Consider the following 21946-nt stretch of genomic DNA (forward strand, 5'->3'; position numbering starts at 1 on the left):
TTGTGTACATATCCCCTTCCCTCACTAGGTTGTGAGTTCCCAAAAGACAGGGATGATGGGCTTCCCAGATCCTTCCCCAGCACAGAGCCAGGACAGATAGGCCTGATTTTTATGCTTAGTTAATAAAGTGAACAAATTAAGCTTTTCACATGTCTCAATATTTTTCCTGTACCTTACTACCAAGTCTAAAACATAAGATCAATGATTTTGTGTCTTGGCCATGTATGGTTTAATGAATTATTTCTTCTTTGCCACGAGCTACCATTTGGGAGTAAGGTTTTTGGGGGTTTCATTTATATATTTTGGGTGCTGGCTCTATTCACTGGAGGAGGAGATTAACAGAATTCAATAAGATTGCAGTGTATCGTGTACATAATTACACATTTTCTGTATATACCAGTATACACTGGTATGGGAGTTTATTAAATTATAACTTTGTGACCTAAGATAATGACAAAGATTCCAAAGCTATTTAACATAAAAACTATAAATCTCATGTCTAGAACCTTGGTCTGGAACTATTACTGCAATGATGCTATCTTATAACTAGGTTACTGTGATAAAATAATTGACTTTATCCAGATTATACATATAAATGATAACCAAAAGTACCATAAGCTCCTGGGTTTAGAAAAGTGAAGCCATACATCCTTTCTGTTGTATAATAAACAGAAATGTTTTCCATGAAAAAACCTGAAATAATTCTGTATACATACACTCACTTATTTACAAAAATATGGCTTGGATATGTCTGCCTTTCTGCTCTTTTCTCATGGATGAACAGTGTTTAGTATGAACTTACAAGTGTATAATGGACGAGTTCCAGACTTACGGATTCTGTTTTCTTTTCCTTCTCGAAAATTAAACTGAAATATGTGATTTTGCTGATTGACTTTGTTGACTTTTATTTTTATTTATTTATTTATTATTTATTTATTTATTTTTTTGACTTTGTTGACTTTTAGAAGAAAATTTAAAGATGTACGACAGACCTCTTGACTTGAATTCACCTAATTGCAAAGCTGATTTTAAAATGGAGAATAGTTCTTTCCTAGCTGCAGGATATGCATTGTTCATGTTTTGCCCTGTATACTTTGTTGCTAGGGAATATTGTTCATCGAATTTCAGATTGCTAGGCTTCTCTAAACAGTGATTCTCAGGGGCATAAAGACTGAGTGGGAAGAGAGAGAGCATGCCCTTTGGGGGAGGCACAGTGCCTTCCCCTGCTGAGAAACTCCGCAGGGAGGCCACTGTTGTTCCCTTGGGAGTGCATGGGTAGAAACCAAGACAGAAAAGAAATATCTTTTGAAAGCGTAAAGGGTGTGGGTTTTGTTCTCCTCTGACAAAACAGCCAAACAAGTCTCAGTGTCCACTGTTCATCAGGTCCAGGCATGTTTGGTGGGTGAACACATTTCACATACACAATACAATATACAATGTGGAAGTAATTCTCTTGTGGCCTGGGAGAGGCAAATGGCTCTAGGATTTAGCTGGGGAGTCATGAAGTTTAAAGCTGAAACTATTCTGTTTGTTTTTGCATAATGCTGGAAGGAAAAGGAAAAGGAGGTCTAGAATTGGAGGGATCCCAAATTTATGCCCCTCGACTTTCTCTGTTAAGTTCCCCATGACCAGGTGAGTGCCTGGTCATGCTCATCAGTCATGATCAATTCACAGAATAATTTCCTTTGGAGCAGTGTTCTCAGGCCGGGCTGCGTGTTAGAATCGCCAGGGAAGCTCTTGAAAAACACCAGTGCTCAGGCCCCCCTTGGGACAAGATAAGGTAGAGTTTTGAGGGAGGGGCATCAGTATTTTAAATTCTTTAAAAAATATTTTATTTATTTATTTGAGAAAGAGAATACACAAGCAGGGGAGGGGGCAGAGGCAGAGGGAGAAGCAGACTCCCTGCGGAGCAAGAGCCTGATGCGGGGCTCCATCCCAGGATCCTTGGACCACGACCTGAGCTGAAAGGCAGACACTTAACCGACTGAGCCTCCCAGGTATTGGATTTTAAAATTCCCCATGATTCTAATAGCAGCCAGCTATAAGCACTCTGGTCTATTGTGACGAATACGGGGATTCTTGAATTTCATTCCTATGCCATATGTAGAATGAATGGTGACATCATATGTATTTTAGCTTGTGGGTGAAATTATATGGCTCCTTGATTTATATGGCCCTGTGGAATTCCACAAGAGAGGCATTCCTGATTTGGGGTAAATCCACTGTGGGGTGGGAGGGAAGACAGAATTTGTGGCCATGTGCAGGTCCACTCAAAGCTTCACTCAGAGCCCAGACTTTGGTGTGCAGAAAACAGACTGGAGGTTAGAAGGTGGATGATGGAATGTTGGGTGCACAGGAGGTTGTGGTGATTGGGAACCTCCGTCCAGCAGGTTTGGATTGATTTGGGCGAAAAATCCACATGCAGTAAAAGGTTAAGAGGGGATCTTTTACTGGCTTGGAAAGAATGACACATAGCGGGGTGACTAATGGGGAGATCTGGGAGCCTTGGGAACTTCAGAGAAAATAGACAAGATTCCAGAACTTACTTACAGGACAAGAAGATTGATGGGACCTTCTCAGCTTAAGTGCTATCTCTTTGCAATGGAGGGGAGCGTAGTTCTTGTTGAATAAAGGAGGGCTTCACCGTAGCACCTGCTGTGAGTGGGAATAGCCATCGTGAAGTGTCTTTCCCTTCTAGAAACCACTTTGCTGAAGGGCTCTTCATGTGAGAAGGAGGTGCCGTGCATCCTCTGTGTGTGTGGCCCTTCACCAGGAAGGGGTAAGAAAAGGCATGTGAAAAGTACAGTCAGGAATGGAGAGTTACTAGGCTTTGGGTCTCCCCCCCCACCACAGAGCAGGTTTGGATGCTCTGGGAAGCTCCACAGGGATCTCTCCCAGAGGATAGGGGGCCCTGTGGGTTAGAGTGAAAATGCTGGAAGACAAAGAGGAAGGCTTTTCTTTGTTGGAAGATATGGAAAGTGGATTGACTGGTATGGAGAGGTCTCTACGTGGAAGTGAGCAGGAGAAGCACTTCCCTCAGTTTTCACAATTCAATTTAAGTAGGATGTATGCTAAGTGAGCTTAGTTATATTTGCTATAAATTGAAGGAGAGTTATCATCCATAGCCAGAAATCCATAGGTAGAATTTTGTGCAGTGGTTTATGCCTAGACACAGCAGCGTTGATGGAATTCTGAGCCTTTAATCATGGGCTCAGGCTGCACTAGAATAATGTGTTCCAGCCCTTAATTACTTGAGGGTGACTTGTAAATGATTAATTTGGTTAATTTTTCTACTCATTAGACCATTAAGGCTCTACTATGTGCAAGGTACTGTTCTAGGCACCGGGGATATTGCAAAAATTAAAATAGAAAACATCTCTCTCTGTGGAGCTGATACTCTTGAGGGAATGATGAGAGTCAGTTGATATTTATTTTATTTGAACCCTCAAAAAATAAGAATGACCAGGTTATACATGTGGCAGATTACCAATAATGAGGCATTTCAGTTGGGCATATGCTTTGAGTAATTTCTTCTTCTGCTCATGGATTTGTCTTGATTCATCCACAGTTGGGGAAAATGATATAACATGAGGCTAACTGGCCTGAAATGATCAAACCCTGCCTTTGGCCTCTTTGGTACTGTGGTATAAGTGATGAATTATCTGTGGACTTGAGATTGATATTGAGAGCCAAGCAGAATTAGTCTCAGAGTTATTTACTTTGGTGATTCAAGATAAAGAGTTTCACCTGTAATTCATAGACTCACATTATTTACGGTTATCTCCAGTGAGGATTTTAATCTAGATTATACTCTCCTCTACCATGTTTGTTTCATTGCTGTATGCATCTGTATACATAAAAGAACAATACACCCAAATCAAGAAAATAGAAATGCATTCATTCAAAGATATACAACTGTCTCTTATTAAGATAAGATCTCTTTCTCACATTCAGACCTGCAACGAGGCTTATCATGTCACCTGGAAAAACTTTTTTTTTTTATTGGAGTTCGATTTGCCAACATATAGCATATCACCCAGTGCTCATCCCATCAAGTGCCCCCCTCAGTGCCCATTACCCAGTCACCCCAACCCCCCGCCCACTTCCCTTTCCACCACCCCTTGTTCGTTTCCCAGAGTTAGGAGTCTCTCATGTTCTGTCATCCTCACTGATATTTTTTTTTTTTAAACAAAGAAATACTTTTTGGCTGCAGAACCATCCCACACCCATATACTTTGCTGTGGGTGGGATTAGCCATCGTGGAGTGTCTTTCCCTTCTGGAAACCACTTTGCTGAAGTGCTCTTTGCTGTGCAAAGGCATCCTATGAAGACCTGGTGTATACAGTATGACCTAGATAAAAGTGAGGTTGTTCAGGCAAATGCAGCAACAGTGGGGAAGGCATGGATTCCAGCCTAGTGGGTGCCCAAGCAGGGAGCCCACCTTCTAGGCACTTTTAGGAGTTGAGAATGGGTGGTTACCATTTGCTGAAACACAGGAGTGTGATGAGAGAACTGGACACAGGGCATGTCAGCTGAAAGCCGACTGGACACCAGTCCATACTTGGCACTAAGATGTCTCTGATGTAACTCAGAAAACGGTGCTAATTAACCCTAGTTTCTACCCCCTGCACAGCTTTTTCTATAACCCATGCAGTGTATATGGGGACCCCCACATCAAGAGTGCCCTAGGTAATCCTTTTTTTTTTAATATTTTATCCATTTATCGATGAGAGAGAGAGAGAGAGAGAGAGAGAGAGAGAGAGAGAGAGAAGAGAGAGAGGCAGAAACACAGGCAGAAGGAGAAGCAGGCTCCATACAGGAAGCCTGATGTGGAACTCGATCCTGGAACCCCAGGATTACGCCCTGAACCAAAGGCAGATGCTCAACTGCTGAGCTACCCAAGTGCCCCCCCCTTTAAAAAGATTTTATTTATTTATTCTTGGGAGACACACACAGAGAGAGAGGCAGAATCACAGGTAGAGAGAGAAGCAGACTTCCTGTTGAAAGGAGCCTGATGTGGGACTTGATCCCGGGACTCTAGGATAATGCCCTGGGCTGACGGCAGGTGCTCAACCACTGAGCCACCCAGGCATCCCCCTAGGTAATCCTTGAGTGAAAATTTAAGGAAAAAGTGTTTATGGAATATCAGTTTGAATGGCTACAAAGCTCTTAGTTGCCTGGGACAACCATGTCTTGGCCTGAGCCTACAAACACAACAGGGCTTGATTCCTAGCCCTGCCACTTTGCTGTTGGGAAATTGTTAATGGTCCATAGTCTCAGTCTCCTTGTGTGGAGATAGTAATGTCTGCTTTATAGGGCTTTTGAGACAATGAAACCTAGTCATAGTAAGTGAATGATGGCTAGCAGAGCCATAGCTAGCAATGCCATCAGGATAAATAGCAAAATGTTCTCTGACACATTTGAGAGGGTTGGGGAAAAGGATGTTCCTGCTCAGCCACAAAGGGGCTCCTAGACCTAACATTCACTTCTGGCTGTCAGTGTTATCAGTGGGGTAGACCTGGGTCTGAGATAAACCTGCCGACAGAGCTGGGCTTTCTAAGGAGTTTAAACATTTATACAATTAAAAAATTATTATTGAAAAGTTTTATTCCTCCTGAATTTTGATGTCCAGGGTCAATGCTTTGGTCATGCCATTTTAATTTAAGTGCTGGTTGACTTAGTGTTATCTTAAGACTCCTCCAATTTAATCTTCACAAATACCTTTTAAGTTTGGACTTGTTATCTTTATTTTACAGAGGAGAGTAAGGTCTCATAGAGATGGGGAATGTCTACCTGCATCCAAAATGGAATGTGTGTGGTCTCATGTATACAAGCATGCAGACTTGTGCCTAACTATAGAGTTAAAGGCAAAAGTTACTATGTTAAAAAAAAAATTGGATGGGTAGGTTTGCCATGAGACACTGTCCTAGAGCTTTATTAAGAAAGCATATGCATTGGGTCTTTGTTGGGATTCGTAGTTTAAAACCTCAAATCTCTTGTTTGTGTTAACTTGAACCAACGAGGAGGAGCTCTGATGATAGAGAAGGAATGGTGCTTGGTGGTCTGTGAGGCTAATGCTTTGAGTCTGGAGTTACAGAAACTGAAGTCTGGAGAGACTGGCTGACATGTGCAAGTGGCAGAGCCAAGACTGGAACCTAGGACTCTGACAACCAAGGCTCATTTGTCCACATGAAATTGGTGGCCTTGAAAGCAGCACTTGTTTCTTGTGAACTAGCATATTAATTACCCTTTTCTTCCACGGTGGCAGCAACATACCTTGTCAGCAAATTGCAGAAGTGTTTCACTACTTTCTAGAATTCTTTGAACCTTCTTGAATGGTGCCTTCTTTCCTGGTGCCTCCCCATGCCTATCTGTTGGTGCTTGCTCACGCCACACAAAACAATTTTAATATGATTCTTAAAAAATGTTTCATTGTCCACCTCTCGCTGTTACCATCCGCTACCACCTTCCTTTTCCAAGTGTCCTCCATGTTTCAAAGGCTACCAGGACAGTCACCATCTGCCTGCTGGTTGCTGCCATTCCCTAGCAGCCACAAAGCTGTAGGTTTAAGTTTATGGGCTGACAGTGCTCTAGTCTGGTCACTAAATATTTGTTTGGTGCTATTGACTTCTTGTGGTAGTGAAAAAACCAATTCCCTCATTGTAGCAGGATACCTTAGGGTAAGGCAGTAAGAGTTGAGATTGCCAAACATGTGGTCTTTCCTCTATGTGACTACGGCTGTTTGCTTCATATTACTGGTCTTTAGGAGATAGAACAATCAGTTTATGCAAAAACATTTGTTGCTTAGCATGCTTTTTAGTGTAGCTCTGAAAACATTTACTTTAAAAACACTTTGATAATTCGCTTTGTACACATGACACTAGTTTGAAATTTTTCTTCCTATGTGATACTTAAGTAAAAATAGAATAATTAGCATTCTGTTTTAGGGACCAATCTTTTCTTTCCTTTACTAGAATATATATTTTTCCTTTGGAGTCTTACAAAATCAGGTCATAGAGAATGTGTTGCCATGGTAGAGTCTTATTTCAGTCTCTCTATTCTTTGGAAGCCTTCAGTTGTTTCACATGCAGACTCTTCTGGTTCTCTAGTTCTTTTCTTTCTTTGTCGCCACCCAGCATTGGCCATCTTGTTTTGATGCCTGATTCCTGGCTCCCCTGGTTGCCTACCATGTTCTCAAGCTGCTAAAGCCATTTAGTACAAACCCTGAGAGTTCCCTTTGAAAAACATTTTATTCCTCCCTGCCAAGAAGGAAGAAAACAGTTGAAACAACAGGACATCATCCTTGTTTTAGCCACATTTGAAAAGAGATTTAAATTTACTTCCATATGATGTTTATGGAACATATACTTTGTATCTGGACCTGTGTTAGTTCCTTTAGAGAGAAATGGCAAGAAAATAGGTATATTTATTTTTTTTTAAACCTTAATTTCTCCCTCCACCCCTAATTCTTTTAAACAGTCCCTTCAAGTCTGGAAAACAAATGTTAATTGAATGGGTCCAGGGATGACCTTTCAATCCCTCTGAAATCCCCTTTTTCCTCTTCACTGTTTTTTAAGTTCTTTTTGTGTCTTTAAAAATTCTTTTTCTTTTTTTAGAGAGAGAGCACATGTGAGGAGTGTGGAGGGGGGAGGAGGACCATAGGCAGAAGGAGAGAAAGAGAATCTTACACAGTCTCCACACCCAGCATGAAGCCCAATGTGGGGCTCCATCTCATGACCCTAAGATTATGATCAGAGCTGAAATCAAGAGTTGAATTCTTAGCCAACTGAGACACCCAGGCACCCCCCAAAATTCTTTCTTGATTGTAAATTTCCCTCTGTCTACTAGTACCATACTTCTTTCCTTTATAGTCAACTTTCTGGAAAGAATAGTTTATATTCAGTATCTTTGTATTTCTCTTTTCTCGATCATCTTTTTTTCAAGCCTACATCCATTTGCTTTCTGTCCAATCAGTGAAATTATCCTACAAGGATTACTCTGTTATGTATTGCTGCATAACAAACCACACCAGAACATAATGACTCACACCAGCAACCATGATCTATTATAATCTCTCTTGAGTATATAGGTGATTGGACCTAACTGGTGGTTGTTCTGCTTCATGTGGCATAGGGGTGAGTTTCAGTCATCTGTAGACTTGACTAGGTTGGAATGTCCAAGATAGCTGACTCACATGGAGGAAAGTTGGTTCTGGGGTTTGACTAGGTTGTCGGGGGCTGTTGACCAGAATGTCTTGGTTTTTCTTCCATGTGGTCTCCCAGTGTGGTTTGGACTTCTCACAGCATGGTGGTTGGGTTCCCAGGGAGCATTCCCAAGTGCAAAGGCAGAAACTGAAGATCTCCTAAGGATTAGTCTAGACAGGTTTGTAGTCTTACTTTTCTGCACATTGTTTTGGTGAAAACTGGTCATAGGGCCAGCCATATTCAAGGGGAGGGGAGATCATGGCATGGTTATATACAAAAGCGCTGTGGGATGATGCAGCCCATCTTGCAAACACACAATTAGTTACTAAGGATATCCTAACCTACCAACCACTCCTTTACAGCATTAGTGCTGCTTGGCCCCATGGTTTACTGGTTGTGCTCTGTCCCTTTTTGTCTGTCTGTCCCTTATCCTCCGTTATTTGCTCTTCTTTCCCTCTTTGCTCTTGGCATATTGGTATTCCCCGAGTTTCTTCCCTTTTTGCTTTTCATCCTCCATTTCTTTCTTAGAAGATCACATCTGTACTCATGATTTAAAGTTTGATTTATTCACTTGATAAGTATTTATTGAATAAGTAGAATGCACATACCACCTGCTGGATGAAAGGGCTGATAGCATAACTGTGCAGGTTCTGCACTGCACAACCCCCAAAGATACCATTACATTGTAGTTTTTGTCTTGATTGTCTCTGTCAGTGTCATATCAGTGATTCTCAGCAGGAAGTGATTTTGTTGCACTTTGCATTTGGCAATGCCTGGAGACATTTGTCATTCTTACAACTCCGTAGAAGGGAGTTACTGACATCTAGAAGGAAGAGATCAATGGTGCTGCTAAATGCTTGACAGTATGCTAACCCTCACAATGAGAAAGATCTGTCCCATAAAATAAATTGTGCTGCATTGAGAACCTGTATCTACATCTGTATCTACAATGCAATTTCAGAGTTGCATTCCCAACAATCTGTTCGTCCTGGGCTCTGGGAATGCTGCCATAATCCACTTGACTGGCTTTCCTGCCTCTAGGCTTGCATCACTTTAATCCACATTCTGCACTGCTGACAGAAAGACTAATTTAAAAAAATTTTTTTTATTGGAGTTCAATTTGCTAACATTTAGCATACACCCAGTGCTCATCCCACCAAGTGCCCCCCTCAGTGCCCATCACCCCAGTCACCCCAACCCCCCGCCCACCTCCCTTTCCACTACCCTTTGTTCATTTCCCAGAGTTAGGTGGAAAGATTGATTTTTTGATGCAGCACGGACAGCTAACATCTCTCCTGATTTGAAACTCATCAGTGATCCTCCATGGACTTCAGATAACATTTAAATTTCCTAATGTGGCCCACAAGGTGTTTTGTAATCAGATTGCTTTCTCATTTCTCATTATGTCTTTCTAGTTCTTTTTAGTTCAGCCATCCTGGCTACCTTGTTTCCACAATGTGCTATTCTTTCCTATGCCTCTTGGCCTTTGCATGTGCAGAAATGGCTCTCTTCAGGGAGTGTGGCCAACTGTCCTTCAACTCTAGGTCAAGCCACCTCTTCCTGGAACTTTTCCTGTGATTGCTACCTCTACCTCTCCTCAGCCCCAGGCTGGAGTGGGGAATCTCCTTTTTGCAACTACTCTGAAGACCCATAAATGCCCCTGCATTTATCTGATGTTCCTGTGGCAACTGTCGTTACCATCCTGTCATATTTACATTTTCTGTTCACATCCTGCCAAGTAGGCTATGAGATTTTTTGAGGTCACTGGGTAGCATTTGCCTCTACAGTCCTGGTACCTATTTGGGGTTTAATAACTCCTCTTCCTGGTGCTGATGGTTGACATTAAAGGTAATGTACTTAGTTCAAGAAATGAATTGGAGGCTGAATGTCTACCAATGGCAAATGGTTGAATAAATTATGGTATATCCATATTGTTGAATATTTTATAGCTATCACACAGATAGGAATTGCTTGGATTAAAGTAGAAAAAGGTATGTGGTGTATTATTAAGGAAAAATGCATGAAAAATTTTACAGTATAATATAAAGATATGTGTATATGTTTGCATATGTTTGTATGAGCATAGTATATATGGAAGGATGTGCTTCATACTGCCCACATTGTTTATATTGAACATATCTTAGTATTATAATTAATAATCAGTTTAAAAGTAAGCAGTGGTATTCAGAAATCAATTTCAAGACCAGATATGAATCTGTAGGCATACAATAAAGGTAGGAGATAATGTAGGAGAATGTTACTTTAAAGGTTTAGGGAATGTTTACAAAAGAATGGGGATCTCTTTTTGTGTGTGTCTGTTGAATGTTTATATATGCATAGAAATAAATCTGTAAAGATTTAGAACAAAATAATTGCAGTAATAATTTCTGGATGGCAGATAATTTTTCTTTTTTCTTTTAGCTTCTCTGTGTTATACAATTTTAAAAACAATGAGCACATCTTATTTTCATGATAGAACAACATTATTTCTAAAAATGGAAGATAGTACATAAAAACTGGTACCATTGAAATGTCTGTTATTCGAATACGCAAGACTTGATAAAGCAACCATCACATGAAATTATTATAAAATGAATCCATTTGAGAACAGGGGCTGCCACTAACATTTTTATTCCTTTCTTATAGCAAAGACTGAAAGAAGAGAAGGAAGCCAAACGGGCATGTTTGGATGGTAGGCATGACTACTTATTTGCGATTGTAGCTTCCTGCATAGACCTGGACAAAATTGAAGTGGAAGATGCCATTCTTGAGGGGAATCAGGTGAGATACATTTGAGTTCTCACTGACTTACGGAAAGCACAGAGAGTCTATTGACTCTGTTCTATAGCAAGATGTGTGCTGGGCTGTAGAGGAGGATGTATGTTTTAACATGGGCAAGACTCCATTCCAACTGTATAGGTGGTGACAGATTGACTTTAGGGCTCTCCAGATGTTCATGTTGAACATTCAATATCTGCATGTTTCTGAATCCAGTGAGGCTGGGTTCAGGCGCCATCTTGAAACCTGAGTTAGGAGAATAGAATCTTCTCTCAGCTTCTGATTTATTGTGTTTTGCATTTATTTTGTCCTAACCTGAGTGATTGAATGGTGCCATAGCTTCCTGGCTTTGACTTTGGTTTGGCAACTGAATATGGTTTCTTTTGTTCTTGAGCTTGACTTCCATTTTCTGTCATGATTTCCCTCCAAAATCTGGGGTATGATTTGACTTTGGAGGGGCAAGATCAAAATATGGGAGGATAGGAGATCCCTGGGTGGCTAAGTGGTTTAGCGCCTGCCTTTGGCCCAGGGCGCGATCCTAGAGTCCTGGGATCGAGTCCCACATCGGGCTCCCGGCATGGAGCCTGCTTCTCCCTCTGCCTGTGACACATTCTGCCTCTCTCTCTCTCTCACTCTATGTCTATCATAAATAAATAAATAATTCTTAAAAAAAAAAACAAAATATGGGAGGATAGAATTCCTGAGTACCGAGGAAGGCATCCTATGATGGTTGCTGAAGGGTTTTGTTTTTGCTGTGTTGTTTTCGTTTGCTTGTTTGTCTTTTTAGGCATAAAAATAGAAAGAGAGGGAGAGGATGAGTCCTTTCTGTTGAGAGGAGTGCACACTATTGGTAATGTTTTTTAGTGGTATGCGTGTAAATGTTTAACAACCAGCTTTGAGCAAAAGGGTAGAGGGAGGCACTATTTTAAGTGTTTTCTGATTTCTTTGGTGTTAATACTCCCACCATGACTGATTCCAGACCTTCAACATGATGTTACTAAAGGCATAGTTGGAAAGAGTTGTGATCAGTTGGCTGTCATGAAACAGTATGAGCTAGCTCCAGCACCCCATTGGCTTTGTTCCTTCCTGCCATGTCACTCTGGTGGGTCACTAGGGGTCAGTGGAACCGTGAGGGGTGGATAACACTAAAATGGCTCAACCACAGAATGGATCAGTCAGGGATTGAGGAAATTTCCTCCCCTTTCTCCTCCTCATTGCAACTAACATTTGTTGAATATTTACCAGATGTCAGTCTCGTCTAAGTGGCTTCCATCAATTATCCCCATTCAATTTTTGTAATGCCAGGAGGGAGGTAATATTATTCTCTCCAAATGGTGGCAAAGAACAAGAAAGAGTTACTTACCTGATTTAGTCTTGGAGAGATTGTTCCAGAGGTGAAATGTTTAACTCTGCCCCACCTCCCAATTCAGACATCTGGATTTGGGATCCTGCAAGTGGAATAAATGAGTAAAAGTTCTGAACTGTAGGAAGCCCAAGTCACACTCCTATGTCATATTCAGGACTAGGAATGTCAAAATCTGGAGGTTGAAAGAGAACACCCTAGCTCAGGCTCATAAGCAAAGTAGAGCAGCTGGAGCTTCAAACTGGCCTATTGGAAGTAGCTCCTTCATATTCTTGGCTTGGAAGTTAATCTCAATGAGGGCATCCCACTTGGCCTCATAGCATCCTCAATCAAGGAAGTGTAATGAAGAAAAGAGGGCAACTTGCTCTTCCTTGTATATAATAGTTTTATCTATAGTGTGGTGGAAATTGAAGAGGGCTTATTTTTTTCACAGCTAAAATTTTAGGCTAGAGTTCATCATTTGAAAACATTTTAAATTGTGGTAATGACATAGAATGTAAAATTTACCATCTTAACCTTTTTTTTTTTTTAAAGTAGGCTCCATACCCAGCATGGAGCCCCATGTGGGGCTTGAACTCACAATCTTAAGATTAAGACCTGAGCTGAGACCAAGAATCCGACACCCCATTAATCATTTTTAAGTACACACTTAAGAAGTGTGAAGAATGTTCACATTGTTCTGTAACCAATCTTTAGAACTCTTCGTCTTATGTAACTGAAGCTCAATAGCACCAAACATCCCATTCCCCCAGCCCCCGAAAATCACTATTCTCCTTTCTGTCTCTATGAATTTGACTATGTTAAATGCCTCTTATAAGTGGAATCATACACTGTTTATCCTTTGTTATTTTATTTTATTTAGCAAAATGTCCTCAAGGTTCATCCATGTTGCAGTATGTGTCAGAATTTCCCTTCTTTTTAGGGATGAATAATATTGCATCATATATATGCCACATTTTGTTTATCCATTCATCTGTTAATGAACATTGGGTCATGTCCATCTTTTGACTATTGTGGATAATGCTGCTGTGAGCATGGGTGTATAAATATCTCTGCAAGACCCTGCTTTCAATTCTTTTGGGTATATACCCAGAAGTGGAATTTCTGGATCATAGAGTAATTCTATTAATATTTTGAGAAATTACCACACTGTTTTCCATAGTGACTATACCATTTTTACATTCTCTCCAACAGGGCACAAGGGTTCCAATTTCACCACATCTTTGACTTATATTTATTTATTTATTTATTTATTTATTTATTTTTGGACAGTAGCCATCCTAATGGGCATGTAGATTTTATCCTTTTTCTTCCAATTTGAATTTAAAACTATGTCAATGATTTTAGAAAAAGTGCTTCCATAGTAGGCCAGTTGGCAGACCCCTTGTTGTATACTGAGGTTTATGGACTAAGTCTAGACTGCTGTTGGATGGAGTGTGCCGAGAGGAGGGAGGGGCAAGACGGCGGAAGAGTAGGGTCCCCAAATCACCTGTCCCCACCAAATTAGCTAGATAACCTTCAAATCATCCTGAAAATCTACGAATTCGGCCTGAGACTTAAAGAGAGAACAGCTGAAATGCTACAGTGAGAAGAGTTCGCGCTTCTATCAAGGTAGGAAGACGGGGAAAAAGAAATAAAGAAACAAAAGGCCTCCGAGGGGGAGGGGCCCCGCGAGGAGCCGGGCTGAGGCCGGGGCGAGTGTCCCCAGGACAGGAGAGCCCCGTCCCGGAGGAGCAGGAGCTGCACCAACCTTCCCGGGCGGGCGGAAAGGGGCTCGCAGGGAGTTGGAGCAGGACCCAGGAGGGCGGGGATGCCCTCGGGCTCCCGGGGACACTAACAGACACCTGCGCCCCGGGGAGTGCTCCGAGCTCCCTAAGGGCTGCAGCGCGCACGGCGGGACCGGAGCAGCTCGGAGGGGCTCGGGCGGCGGCTCCAGGGAGGGGGCTGCGGGGCGGGAGCGCGAATCCAACAGCGCAGGCCCCGGAGCACAGGGCGCCGGGACACAGCCCAGGATCCGGCCTCCCCCTGGGACAGGCAGAGGCCGGGAGGGCCCAGGACAGCGAGGACGCTCCTGCCCCGAGCTGAGCAGATCAGCGGCCCCGCCCCGGAGTCTCCAGGCCCTGCAGACGGAGAGCTCTGGAGCTACTGCAGGAGCTGACTCCAGGGCTCTAGAGCTGGCCCCGCCATTGCGGCTGTTCCTCCTGGGGCCTCACGGGGTAAACAACCCCCACTGAGCCCTGCAGCAGGCAGGGGGCAGAGCAGCTCCCCCAAGTGCTAACACCTGAAAATCAGCACAACAGGCCCCTCCCCCAGAAGACCAGCTAGACGGACAAGTTCCAGGGGAAGTCAAGGGACTTAAAGTATACAGAATCAGAAGATACTCCCCCGTGGTTTTTTCTTTTCTTTTCTTTTTGATTTCTGTTTGCTTCCCCCACCCTTTTTTTTCTTTATTTCTTTTTCTTTCTCTTTTTCTTCTCTTTTTTCTTTTCTTCTTTTTTCTTTTTCTCTTTTCTTTCCTTCTTTCTCTCCTCTCTCTTTTTCCTTTTCCCAATACAACTTGTTTTTGGCCACTCTGCACTGGGCAAAATGACTAGAAGGAAAACCTCACCTCAAAAGAAAGAATCAGAAACAGTCCTCTCTCCCACAGTTACAAAATCTGGATTACAATTCAATGTCAGAAAGCCAATTCAGAAGCACTATTCTACAGCTACTGGTGGCTCTAGAAAAAAGCATTAAGGACTCACGAGACTTCATGACTGCAGAATTTAGATCCAATCAGGCAGAAATTAAAAATCAATTGAATGAGATGCAATCCAAACTAGAAGTCCTAACGACGAGGGTTAACGAGGTGGAAGAACGAGTGAGTGACATAGAAGACAAGTTGATGGCAAAGAGGGAAACTGAGGAAGAAAGAGACAAACAATTAAAAGACCATGAGAATAGATTAAGGGAAATAAACGACATCCTGAGGAAGAAAAACCTACGTTTAATTGGGGTTCCCGAGGGCGCCAAAAGGGCCAGAGGGCCAGAATATGTATTTGAACAAATCATAGCTGAAAACTTTCCTAATCTGGGAAGGGAAACAGGCATTCAGATCCAGGAAATAGAGAGATCCCCCCCTAAAATCAATAAAAACCGTTCAACACCTCGACATTTAATAGTGAAGCTTGCAAATTCCAAAGATAAAGAGAAGATCCTTAAAGCAGCAAGAGACAAGAAATCCCTGACTTTTATGGGGAGGAGTGTTAGGGTAACAGCAGACCTCTCCACAGAGACCTGGCAGGCCAGAAAGGGCTGGCAGGATATATTCAGGATCCTAAATGAGAAGAACATGCAGCCAAGAATACTTTATCCAGCAAGGCTCTCATTCAGAATGGAAGGAGAGATAAAGAGCTTCCAAGACAGGCAGGAACTGAAAGAATATGTGACCTCCAAACCAGCTCTGCAAGAAATTTTAAGGGGGACTCTTAAAATTCCCCTTTAAGAAGAAGTTCAGTGGAACAATCCACAAAAACAAGGACTGAATAGATATCATGGTGACACTAAACTCATATCTGTCAATAGTAACTCTGAACGTGAACGGGCTTAATGACCCCATCAAAAGGCGCAGGGTTTCAGACTGGATAAAAAAGCAGGACCCATCTATTTGCTGTCTACAAGAGACTCATTTTAGACAGAAGGACACCTACAGCATGAAAATAAAAGGTTGGAGAACCATTTACCATTCAAATGGTCCTCAAAAGAAAGCAGGGGTAGCCATCCTTATATCAGATAAACTAAAATTTACCCCAAAGACTGTAGTGAGAGATGAAGAGGGACACTATCTCATACTTAAAGGATCTATCCAACAAGAGGACTTAACAATCCTCAACATATATGCCCTGAATGTGGGAGCTGCCAAATATATCAATCAATTAATAACCAAAGTGAAGAAATACTTAGATAATAATACACTTATACTTGGTGACTTCAATCTAGCTATTTCTGTACTCGATAGGTCTTCTAAGCACAACATCTCCAAAGAAACGAGAGCTTTAAATGATACACTGGACCAGATGGATTTCACAGATATCTACAGAACTTTACATCCAAACTCATTCTTCTCAAGTGCACATGGAACTTTCTCCAGAATAGACCACATACTGGGTCACAAATCGGGTCTGAACCGATACCAAAAGATTGGGATCGTCCCCTGCATATTCTCAGACCATAATGCCTTGAAATTAGAACTAAATCACAACAAGAAGTTTGGAAGGACCTCAAACACGTGGAGGTTAAGGACCATCCTGCTAAAAGATGAAAGGGTCAACCAGGAAATTAAGGAAGAATTAAAAAGATTCATGGAATCTAATGAGAATGAAGATACAACCATTCAAAATCTTTGGGATGCAGCAAAAGCAGTCCTAAGGGGGAAATACATCACAATACAAGCATCCATTCAAAAACTGGAAAGAACTGGATGGAGTGTGCTATAAATGTGTGTTTTTCTGGCATTTTTCAGTCATGATTACAATTTAATATTATCTCTAGTGCATTAGGCTGGGTCTTGAAAGGTATGTTCTCTTTCTGATTGAGTGAAAACAAAACACTCTTCTCTCTTTATCTGCTTTCAACAGCTCAGCACTTTAGGAAATTAGCAAAAATGGAGGGACAGTCTCTTTTCAGATGTGTATAGGTAGCAAATATTTTCATGATTAATTGAATTCCTTCATTGAATTACATTTTTATTATGGTGAAGCATTTACTTTCTCATTGTTTTTTATGTTGAAAAAATAATTATGCCTTTTCTATGGTTTCTATTAGATGAAAAAGAAAGATCAGAGTAAATGTTGATTTAAGTATGGTTTCTAATTCAGCACGAAGTTGTGACCGTACCTTTTCTTTTTCACAGATTGAAAGAATTGATCAGCTTTTTGCTGCTGGAGGTCTCCGACACCTTATATTTTATTATCAGGACGTGGAGGTAGCAGAAACAGGTATCCAAACTTGGTGTGATGTAACCCACAAATGTGTTGCTAGATTCATCTGAGGATGGCATGAAGCATAAGGTCAGTCTTGGAGCTGACGGGGTCTCTTATACTTCCCCCTTGGCAGATGGGACAAATGGGCCGAGGTGAGGTGTAGCAGGTGAGGCCCAGGTTCCATTTTCCTCTCAAGGAAAGGGGACAGATAATGATGGGTGTCTAGCATGGTGATTCTAGCTTTATTTAAGATATTTTGGTTTCCATTTAAGACTGTGCTGGTAATTGAGGAATAATGAAGTACTTTACATTTTGAGACTTCTTTTTCTTCCATGTAGTTCATTCTGTGCAGTTATGTTCTAGAATTTTCTATGGCATCTGCTTCTTTTCTATATAGACACCATTTATTTTTAACATAGGAATTGTTGCCAATGAGCATAATGAGTTTTCTAGCTAAATACCACATTATGTTTACCTTCTACTGACTATGATTCAAATGAATAATATGGAGTGACAAGTTTAGTTATTTTCACTTAAGAAAAACTTGCAAATCTTTGTGTGTATTCGACTGGCATATCCCATTCTACGTTTATGTGGATTCATATAATTTTAAAGCCAAACTAGGGGCATAAACAAAAATATTATGATTATATTAAAATATTATGCTCAAAAAATATTATGCTCATCCTTTTATGACCTTTTTTGAAGAAAGGGAAAATAGTTATTGCTATTGGCATATAGTATGGCTATGCTTTTTCGTTTAAAAGCTGGGAAAAGTATGCATGCATACTCTAAGTGATTGGCATTTTCCTAGAATTATTCATTTGATATTATGTGGTCAGAAAGTTTCATTATACTTTGAGTAAAAAATCGAAATAAAACAGAAGTTTCTAATTCTATCCCAGATAGCAAAACATAAAGTCAGATGAAATGTCGAGTTCATCTATGAAATGTGCACCAGGTGAAGTATACCTTCGTGTGTAGATCTGACATTGAACAAGAATGGTTCGTGTGATGTAAACATAATGCAAGTTTATTTTTGTTTCCCACTCTCCCTCTAAACCTTTTCAGTGGGACTGGCTTTAATCTTTTGACCTTGGGTTAAATTCAGACCATTCCATGACTTTTTCTGGATATTCTTAGGTAAGAAAAATTCCTACATTTGCTTAACATTACAAGTACTATCTCAATTCAGAAACTAAAAAAAATCCAGTTGATCAAAATTAATTGATCTAAAATGAAATCTTCTTCACTCCTCTGACTTCCCTTCCACCCAGCAGGGACCTCTGAAGGTCAATATTTGCAGTAGGAGAGAAGCATATGGTCCTCTTCTGCTTCTTTAACTTATCCTTCTGCTTCTGTCTACATTGTGTTAACTACAGTTTCTGGCCATGTCAGGTTTGAAGTAGGGCAGGGACAAGAGGGAAGAGATGACAGGAAAGCTTTTACTTGACTGACACTGTCTCAAGTTGGCTGACCTTGATTCTCTGGGTCTTTGCTCTAGGTGGATTCTCCAGAGTTGGCCATTCATCTGGTGGCCGCACATCCCATGGTGATGTGTTGACCTCCCGATGAGAGATATCTGCTGGTTATCTTTATTGCACGCATTCACTGTTAAAGCCCCAGTCCAAGTCTCTAGCCTAGCACCATGGGGGGAGAGCCTAGGAGAGGGTTCCTTCAAGAAGTTTTAATCCTAGGATTTTAGGATTCAACTTCCAGTCCACATCCTTCTTCAGGTCCCTCTCTTATCCCCCAATAATCTTGCTTGAGCTACCGATTTCATTTGGAGAGCTAAAACTTTTGTGGGCAGATAAGAGTACAGTGGACTAGCTCTGTATATTTAAATGATCCACTCAATGAGTTGTGTGCTTAGATGACCAAAAATTAATTTTCAAATATAATGAGAATGCTTAGTGAGTGACTATTTGTATGTGCTTTTCTAAGGCCTTCATGTATTTTTTAAAAGATTTCATTTATTTATTCACAAGAGACACAGATAGAGGCAGAGACATAGGCAGAGGGAGAAGCAGGCTCCCTTTGGGGAACCCGATGTGGGACTCGATCCCAGGACCCCGGAATCATACCCTGAGCCAAAGGCAGACGCTCAACTACTGAACCATCCAGGTGCTCCAGGTCTTCATGGGTATTAACTCCTTTAATCCTCACAGTAAGTCCAGATGCCAGGATCTAGTATTATTATTATTTGCATTTTTCAGATGAGAAAACTGAGGCATAGAAAGATTAAATAACTTGACCAAGGTCACATGGCCAGGAAGGGCAGCATGAGACTCAAGCCCTGGGAGTCTGGCTCTAGAGCTTAGACCATTCATCACGATGCTCTCCTGGTTCTACAGTGTCCTGACTCTAGTGCCATATTGAGAACTTTTATAATCTGACCTGGTTTCTGATCTTGGCTCTGCCACCTGTTAGCTGTGACCCGGGCCGGTCACAGCTGTCTTTAGGGTTGTAGCGACTTTAACGTTGTGGACAAGTTACCAAACAGGGAACTGACACAGAGCATGTGCAATAGGTATTGTCTCCTCCCTCACCCCTTCTCATTGGCTCTCTTGTGGCCTATTGTGAATGGAAATGACTTTTGTGGCCTCAGCAAGAATCTACTTTCGACCAAACTCTCTTATTCCTGTGTTTTGTTTTTTTTTTTTTTTTTTTCTGGAGCAACAATTTTGAAATGAACCTGTGATCTGGAATGAGTCAGCTCCTTTTAGATCCTTTCAGGGCGTCTGCTAGAGATTGTCCAGGTAGTGGACCTTCCAGGGCACATGGATGAGTCAACATGACATATTTTAATAAGGCGACTTCATTCCAAGAGGCAACCATGTGGTCTATAAGGAGTATTTCTGAAACTAAAATTCTTTTGTATTTGTAGGACAGCTTGGCTCTCCAGGGGGAGTAAACCCTCTTTCTGAGAAGATTAAAAAACCTAAAGTTTTCGTGACTGAGGGAAGAGATGTTGCTCTTACTGGAGTATGTGTGTTCTTCATCAGGACTGACCCTTCCAGAGCCATCACCCCTGAGAACATCCATCGGGTAAGAGGCTAGAGCAGTCCTTTACCCCAAATTACCAAAAATCACATAAATTCTACAAAAAAATCCTTCCTTGTAGAGGTAACCAACCACTGTGTTTATTAGCTATCTAAAACTACTTTCAAAGAAGTATTTCTAAAAGCATTCACAGCAAACAAGAAGATATTTCCTTTAAACCTGCTGGATAAGAGGACTTAATATTCAGTTTATTAACAAAAATTGGTATCATATGTGTGCATGTGCATGCATGTATGTATGTGTGTGTAAAACAGTGAAGTCTTTCCTTTTAAAAATAATTCCTCATACATTATTTGATGGCAAATTGCATGTATTTAAAGTAAGATTTATAATAATGGATATATAATTTTATTTTTGGTACAAAGTAAGGTGTAAATCTCCTCTGTCTTCAGTGAGTGCATTATCTGCTTGGAGCAAATCAACCAGTAATATCTTGTGTTCTGTTTATTTCGTGCTTTTAGTTTGATGATTGCGATTTAGAATGGTATAAAGCTTATGTCTTAACAAGGGTACCAAAAAAGTAATTTACTGGACTGAAAGACTGAATATACAAACAGATAAAGGCCAGACCATATATGAAACAGAATTTTGACCTACAGCTGGCAGCAACCTCCCAGAAAACCAATCCCCTTATCTACGAGACAACCCAGGTAGCTGGCCTGCAATGTCAGACTTGCAGGAAGCCAGCAAGAAAGCTAAGCAAGAATTGTTCTAATGATTGGCCAGCATGGCCAGGACTTGGTTTATGACTGTTGTCCTCTTTAACTTTGTCCGTACCCCCTGCATACTTCCCTGGGACCAATCAGAGAAAGCCAAGTATACACCCCTTATACACCCCTTAACCAATCACACAGGATGTCTGCTTCTAATAGCCACCTCCAGCTTCCCCTCACCTGAAGCTGTTCCTTTTCTCCACTGGAAAGCTTTCCCACTCCCCTGCCTGCTTTTGAGTGTCTGCAGAAATGCTGGCGATGGTGACCGACTCTTGCTATAGCAAGCTCAGAGCTTTTGCTTTTCTCATTTGGTTTGTCTTCATTTATTTCTACAGGATATTTGATTGATGAACAACATTCAGAAATGACTTAGTAGCTATGCTGCAATTGTAGATAATTTTTACAGTAGAGGATCTACTCCTGTTTTCCAGGAGGTGAGCTTTAATATGTTAGATACCACGGATGGGGGCCTGCTCAATAGCATGAGGCGTTTGCTGTCAGACATCTTCATTCCTGCTCTCAGGGCCACCAGTCATGGCTGGAGCGAGCTCGAGGGTCTTCAGGAAGCATCCAGTATTCAACAGGAGTTTTTGAGCTCTCTGGAAGGCTTTGTGAGCGTCCTGTCCGGTGCACAGGAGAGTTTGAAGGAGAAGGTAAGGGCAGCCGAGGTGGCTCAGCGGTTGTGTGCCGCCTTCAGCCCAGGGCCTGATCCTGGGGTCCTGGGATTGAGTCCCACATCGGACTCCCTGCATAGGGCCTGCTTCTCCCTCTGCCTATGTCTCTGCCTATGTCTCTCTTTCTGTGTCTCTCATGAATAAATAAATAAAAATTTAAAAAATGAAGGAGAGGGTAAGAACAGATAAG

The 21946-nt window shown here is 41.4% G+C and overlaps 1 protein-coding gene across 1 annotated transcript in view; it reads left to right on the forward strand.

Moving 5' to 3' along the window:
• DNAH5 (dynein axonemal heavy chain 5) overlaps positions 1-21946 on the forward strand; it is a 297281-nt gene that overhangs the window by 71001 nt on the left and 204334 nt on the right. The window contains exons 2-5 of the mRNA XM_055308486.1: positions 10851-10985; positions 17237-17321; positions 20194-20354; positions 21514-21735. Of these exons, the coding sequence (XP_055164461.1) occupies positions 10851-10985; positions 17237-17321; positions 20194-20354; positions 21514-21735 (603 nt within the window). The remainder of the gene's footprint in view (positions 1-10850; positions 10986-17236; positions 17322-20193; positions 20355-21513; positions 21736-21946) is intronic.

Source organism: Nyctereutes procyonoides, unplaced genomic scaffold (assembly GCF_905146905.1).
Source record: "Nyctereutes procyonoides isolate TBG_1078 unplaced genomic scaffold, NYPRO_anot_genome, whole genome shotgun sequence".
NCBI lineage: Eukaryota > Metazoa > Chordata > Mammalia > Carnivora > Canidae > Nyctereutes > Nyctereutes procyonoides.